The 7,476-nt window shown below is 36.2% G+C and overlaps 1 protein-coding gene across 1 annotated transcript; it reads left to right on the top strand.

Moving 5' to 3' along the window:
* Positions 1-397: 397 nt before the first annotated feature.
* Positions 398-6,782, top strand: LOC106078986 (CD209 antigen-like). Its single transcript, XM_056024954.1, has 4 exons — positions 398-531; positions 2,011-2,181; positions 4,716-4,901; positions 6,603-6,782. Exons 1-4 carry the CDS (start codon positions 474-476, stop codon positions 6,719-6,721), a joined length of 534 nt encoding a protein of 177 aa, XP_055880929.1. The 5' UTR covers positions 398-473; the 3' UTR covers positions 6,722-6,782.
* Positions 6,783-7,476: the final 694 nt, after the last annotated feature.

The following is a 7,476-nucleotide window of genomic DNA, read 5'->3' as shown; positions in this document are numbered from 1 at the left end:
GAACGACGCGGGAGGGTCTAAGTCAGTAAGAATAGCACATTAGGTTTTTGAAATAAAACTTTTTAATAGCAGGATAATGCACTGTAGATACCTCAGAATATGCATTTTATTTTTCTTGGCTTTCAAGCTTGGCGGCGGGGCTCCGCACTGGTGAAGATCCCAGCGCTCCCCCAGACCCCCTTGCTGGCAAGTGCGGGGAGTCTATACAATTTTCCCACTAACTCCAGGAAGAAAGACTGGTCTAGGGCACAATAAACGTCTTCGGAAAGAATGAAGAGTCAGAATGTAACTAAGATTAGTTATTTCCCCCCCCCCCCCGAAAAAAATCGTGGCTACGCCCATGTCTGACATATACGGCATTAGCATTAATCTCCCCTTTGCGGCGAGCTATGGAAGACATTGCCCCATCTCAACGCTATGCGCTTTTAAAAATCCATTACCGATACATTCTTAGAGATTCATCTACAGAAGACATGAGACCAGCTAGTACTGTACACATCGTCTTGCTGGTCATCTTGTTTGTTATCATGGGTACGTTCAAAGTTCTAGTTACATTCTACATAGCATATAAATTGAGTATATAGCATAGGTTAATTACTTCTTTAGTCGGCTGTCTTACCAAAGGGATTTAACTCTCAAAGACACTGTCGGCAAAAGAACATCTGTGTTCCAGATAAAGGTTAGTGAATGCCTTAATTAAATTAAAATACAAGCAAGCTGAATAAAAAAAAAAACACAATAATAATTAAAAACAAAACATAATCCATATCTAAGGGAAGCACCGCAAACATCATACATCACAATATTGCAAGGTTTAACTCCCTTTTTCTAATAAAAACCATTAATCGATTAAAAAAAAAGTTCCCCTTTTTGACCTTGCGATCTTTAGGGCAGATGATTGCATCTGTTTCTGTGACCCTCGTTTAACGAGGGTGTCGTGTGGCCAGCACAACGACCAACTGCCTTTACTTTTCCCCAACTAACGTCAGGCGACCAAATATCCCAAAGTTAAAAAATCCCACTCTTCACCAGGATTCGAACCCGGGACCTGGGTTCGGAAGCCAAGCGCTTTACTGCTCAGCCTCCGAGCCTACATTAATCGATAAAAAAATTGTTTATTTTTTTTATTGATTCAACAATTGTCATCGACTCAGTGCAAAACATAAGCGTTTTTTTTTGTTTTTTTTTGTTTTGTTTGTTTTTTTACTTTGTTTTTATGTCATTGTAATGTGTAGATTGGATATCATTTGTGGAAATGGTGATACAGACAACGTTTGTTAACAAATCCTATGCAAAGTTTTCTTTACAATTGATTAATATACATACAGCGACATACAGTCTTTGACATAATTTTTACATAAACATACAGTCGTAGATACAATATTAACATTAACATTTCAATATTTTATTTCACTCTAGATATCGTGCAATTCTTAGCAGATTTTTACTATGTATTTCATATAAAAACACAATTGATTAATTAGTTATTGAAATAAAGTTCTATCATTAGAATATTAGAAAGTGTAGTAAGTTTATACATTCGCTTAACCAGGATTTTTGTTACCAGTGGAGAAGGGGGTGGATGAGGCGAAGTAAAAGAATGTTTTTTTTTTTTAAACTTTTCATTTACTAAAAAATAGGAAAATTACCTTCACGAGTTCAGCTATCCATTAGTTTAAAGGACCGTTGGGGCACCATACAAGAACTGTCAACCTTCTTTCTCCCATTTCTCTCTGTCATATGCTTTGGGTAGAATGTCATCCAATGACAGGCCTGTCCATTCCTCTGACATTAGCTCCAAGATATTTAAAGCTACTGACACTTCTCAGCTTTTCGCCACCAATGCTGATGTCCCTTTTAAAGCCATGTTGGGCAAAAATAATCGCCTATAAAGAAATTGTCTTTAAAAAAATATTTTAATATGTTTTTCTTGTTTTGTAAGAATTCGAATCAATAAGAAGTCTTAGTCTCAGAATGTGTAAATGTTATTCCAAAACCTTTCTTTACCAGTTCAAGGACAAGTCATCAATAAAAGTAATGGAAGGTTAAATAAGAATATAATAAGCGTTGCTTGCCGTAAGAATCCAGGTTTCGAGCAAGTATTTTACGAAAGTGCTAGAATGTGTCTCTTTTGGTCAAACGACACCAAGACTTTTGCTGATGCCAAAGCAGATTGTAAAGGTTTGTTTGAGAATTTGATCACATGCTAGAGATTCTCATGTCCTAGCTATACCATTTATGCTCTATAAGGAAACATTTTAATCACATCTTATACATGTTCATGTTCCTACTGTATTTATTGTTGGTATATAATCTTCGGACTCTAAGATAAGCCTAACTATTATATATATATATATATATTATACATGGGCGTAGCCAGGGGGGGGGGTTCTTGGGGATCAAACCTCCCCCCCCCCGAAATGAAATCCCCCCTTGGGGGGGGGGGGGAGTCGGAATTTAGTGACTGATTTTTTGCTTTGATTTTGTTTATTTTAGGTGAGATTTTAATACAAAACCATCACTTGCCCTAGCACAACGAAAGGGCTTTTGAGTTTAAAACCCCCTACCAGGGGGGTTCGAGTTTAAAAAACCTACCAGAGCGGTTCGAGTTTAAAAACCCCTACTAGGGGTTTCGAGTTTAAAAACCCCTACTAGGGGTTTTGAGTTTAAAACCCCCTACCAGGGGTTTTGAGTTTTCAACCCCCTATCTGGGGTTTTTGCAGTTAACTCCCCCTCTTCTATAAAACAAAACCAAAAAAAATGCAAACGAAAATCCCCTAATTCCAAGAGCACAGTTAAGGAAGATTTTGATTTTAAAACCCCGTCTAAAATTTACGATAAACCCCCTCTTTAATATTAAAAAAAGCTAATTACGCACTCAAAATGTTATGAGCGTAGCTAAATCGGTTTTGACTCAGTTTTGAGTTTAAGGTAAGAAGGTAAAAAATACCTCTTTAATAATAAAAACAAAGCAAATTATACACTAAAAATGTTATGAGTGTAGTCTATGGGGTTTTGAGTTTAAACTCCCCTCCAGTGGAGTTTGAAGCTAAAAAGTACCTCTTCAATATAAATAAAAGAAAATTACTCACTCTAAAATCTATGAGCGTAGTCAAAGGGGTTTTGAGTTTAAACCCCCCGCCATCTTCAGTGTAAGAAAAAAAGCAAATTACGCACTCAAAATGCTATGAGCGTTGCCAAAAGGGGTTTTGAGTTTAAACCCCCATTCAGAGGGGTTTGGTGCTAAAAATACATCTTCAATATAAAAAAAAAGCAAATTACATACTAAAATTATTTGAGCGTAGCCAAGCCAATCGGGGGTTTTGAGTTTCTTCTACAGATGGCTTTTTTTTTTTAAAGATGGTTTTAAGTCTAAGATTTCCCTACAGAGCATTTTGAGGTGGAAAACCCCCAACAGAAGATTTTGACGATAAAACTTCTCTTTCGATATAAAATCTAAAGCAAACTACAGTCACTTAATTCCAAGAGCGTATTCAAGAGAGGTTACACATTTTTACCAGTGGCAGGGCTCCATTAATAAACTGCAGTGAATAGTCATCTGCCGAATTTGAAAAAAAAACTAAATGTGGCTCAACAAAGATGGCTAAGACAGATTTTAGGAGTCAGTCATAGAGATCGGATCTAAATCAAGGAAATCATGAGGTCCTCAGACATTCAGGCTTCAGACATTACCAGTGACAGATTTTTATGGAAACTGCTTGACGTCAAATGCTCCAAACGGCGTGGAGGGTCTAAGTCAGTAAGAATAGCACATTAGGTTTTTGTTTGAAATAAAACTTTTTAATAGCATTAAAATGGACTGTAGATACCTCAGAATATGCATTTTGTTGGCTTTCAATACCAGAAATAGTGCTTGACGGCGGGGCTTTGCCCCGCGCTGGGGAGCTCCTGGCGCTCCCCCAGACTCCCTTGCTAGTAATGGCGGGGAGTCCACAATTTTATGGAAACAGCTTGATGGCAAATGCGCCGAACGACGAGGGAGGGTCTAAGTCAGTAAGAATAGCACATTAGGTTTTTGAAATAGAACTTTTTAATTAGCAGGAAAATGCACTGTAGATACCTCAGAATATGCATTTTGTTGGTTTTCAATATCAGAAATAGTGATTGGCTGCGGGGCTCCTAGCGCTCCCCCAGACCCCTTTGCTAGTAATGTCGGGGAATCTACAATTTTTTCACTAACTCATGGAAGAACCTATTCTAGGGCACAATAAACGTCTTCCGAAAGAATGAAGGGTCAGAATGTAATACATATAATTTTTTTTCGCGGGGAGGGGGGAGGGTCGGGGGGGGGGGAGAAAAAAATTCACCCCCCCCTCGAAAAAAATCCTGGCTACGCCCATGTATATATATATATATATATATATATATATATATATATATACTCACACACACCTACATACATACAAGAATTGCTCGCTTGAGAATATATGAATTTATCTATTTGCAATAATCATTAGGCAATAGATCATAACATATACATAGTACATATATAAAATCTATTATGAGTAAATAAAAAGTAATGAAGCTTCCAATAAGCTACAAAAGAAACAGACAACGATCTTCATGTGAATACGATCGGTACATTTTTTAGCATACGCTAATATTTTAATTTTGCTAGGTATCTTACGAGGTAATTTAAACAAAATAAATTTCTTGACAACTTTTTTTGACTTAAACATTCTTTTGACTTTTAGCTAGAGGAGCGAGACTTGGAGTCTTCAAAGGTGCTGACAAAATGGCGCTTCTGACAAGTCAGTTCAGCATTTGGTCAAGAGACATTTGGATAGGACTAGATGATATACAAAATGAGGGCACCTTTGTGTGGCATGATGGAACAGTCCTTGATAAGAAGGACTATTACCCACTTTATTTTGATATAAGTAATTAATACCATAATTCGTATTTTGAATATCAACTTCATCTTTATGACGAACATTTATTGCTAAGAAATATTGTGCAAAATTTTCTTAAGTTACATATTTGTAAGCAATATGTGATTTCTTAAGCAATATCTGATTTCTTAAGCAATATCTGTATTCTTAAGCAATTTCCGATTTCAAAATTACATTCCCGATGCTTGACCACAGTTTATTTTCAATTTAATCTTTCTCTTCATTTCAGACATTTAAAATAAAAAAACGACAAAATTTTCCTTTCAGTTAGATTTTTTTTTTACAGGGGTTCTCAACCTGTGGTTCGCGATACCCTTGGGGGTCGATTGACGATTAGCCAGGGGTCGCCTAAGACCATCAAAAATATGGATTGTTTTTGTCTTTTCTTGTATTGATGTATGTGTATGTGTGGGGGGTGTCGTGGCAGTGTGGGGGGTTGTAAAAAGGGGTCGCCGAGCATAAAAGGTTGAGAACCGCTGAGTTAGAAAAACTTGCTTGCTTTTCTCTCTAACTACATATATGCATTTCTTGATACATATGCCTACATGAATCCGTCAATCAATCAGTCAGTGGTATTTGGTAATTATATAACAGATGAATTTAATAATTCGAAAACAATTTATTAAACAATGAACTCTTCATTATTTTAAGACAAATCGTATAAGAGGCATGATATGATTTTATGTTATTATCAATTCAATCTAGATCTAGATTAATCTAACATTAAAAATGTAGTTGTCGTTTAAAATGGCTTCTTTATCTTATCTTATTACAGACGTTACTCCAAAAGAGAAGCTAAATACGTGCTAAGAGTATCCATGTGACTACACATGCATGTTAATCAATGACTTAAAATCTGATAAGTCGTTAGTTTTCATGGCCGATGCAGGCTTGCTCCTTGCTCCAATGGCACTAGGGAAGAAGGGGCACTTGTACGAATTAGTCCTAGCAAATGGAATAAGATATCTTCCAGAGCATAGCTTCCGATATTCGTGCTAAAAATGTTAAAATATGTCTACCTGCATTTTGAACCCGTTGTCGTAGACGTCTGGTGCCGCCTGAGTTTGTTTGGTTTATGTGATAACACAAAATTATTTTGGAATATTGTGGGTTTTTTTCAACTACAAAGTAACAAATCTTTCAGACTAACGAGTCCCATAAAACTAGTTGGCCACATATGGGAGGCGCGGTGGCTTAGTGGTTAAGCGCTTGGCTTCCAAACTGGGTTCCTGGGTTCGAATCTCGGGATTTTTAGGGCGCCCATGAGTCTACCCAACTCCAATGGGTACCTGACTTTTGTTGGGGAAAGTAGAGACAGTTGGTCGTTGTGCTGGCCACGTGACTCCCTGCTCGTTAAACGTTGTCCAGAGAAACAAATGACCTTAACCTCTGCCCTCTAGATGGCACGTTCTGAAAGGGGAACTTTTTTACTTTTCATTTGCAGACATACCACTGACCTTGACCTAATCTTCATCTTCCTTAAAGTATGAAAGAAAACGAACAATTGCGGGAATGTATTCTAAGATTAAAATGTTAACAAAATGGCGGAAATAGGGATGTGCTTGTATTATCTTTGTGTTTTTTTTCAATTAACCTATTTATAATTTTCTTGATGAAATAAAAATTATCTGTTAGGATGATTTATTTACAACGTATTCAGTAATTGTGTTTTTGGGTTGTGATTTTTAGAAAACCCGAATGACTATGAAAACAACCAAGATTGTGTCCAACTTTGGAATGAAAGTAGCAAAATGGACGATGATATGTGTTATGTGGCCAAGCATTATGTCTGCGAAAAAGTACAATAATGAGCTGATGAAAATGTATATATAAATATCAATGATTGAAATAAAAAGTAAATGTATGATGGGATATCTTTCAGCTATTCCTTTTTTTTTTCCATTGAAAATGTTCAGCTCTTTGCTTACGAGTAACAGAAGTAAAATGGAAATTTATATATAGATCTTTTGTTTTTGACTATCTTTTATTGGTCTATACTAGTTATATACCTGGACTGCCAACTTTGCGCTCACTAAGCCTATATTTTTCATTTAAATAAGTCCACTTCACTGAGGCGTCCTTGGTTGCAGTGTAAAGATTTTGTACTATTTAAAGAAACCTTTCCCGAAGATTTATATCACCACTTATACAGCAAATCATGAATGGAAACTTAATAGTCATAGAAAATGTTACAGAGGTAAGTGTGCACAAATCAATTTGTGACTTAGATCTATAACTGTAAAGCTTTATGACTTATTTTCTTGGCCAATATAGACTAATTAGCCAAGCATATAGTTCGTGTATTTTCTTGTTTACGACATTGATTAAATTAAGGTTCTTGTGAGAGCTATGGTTAGAGCGATAAATATAGACTTATTCAGCAGGATAACCCGGTACATTTATATGCTCTATAGGCTAAAATGATCTTTCGTTTATTAATTTAAAAAATAGTCCTATATTAGGGCCTATGTGTAAAGTATAGGTAATAAGTCTAGATGTAAAGTTTTCTCCGAGTTGAAAAAAGTAAGAAAAATATGTTCGGTCGTTGATGAAATAGAAAAAG

Source organism: Biomphalaria glabrata, chromosome 3 (assembly GCF_947242115.1).
Source record: "Biomphalaria glabrata chromosome 3, xgBioGlab47.1, whole genome shotgun sequence".
Classification (NCBI taxonomy): Eukaryota; Metazoa; Mollusca; class Gastropoda; family Planorbidae; genus Biomphalaria; species Biomphalaria glabrata.
Note: the sequence above shows the minus strand (reverse complement) of the source record. Positions and strands in the feature narration are given on the sequence as shown.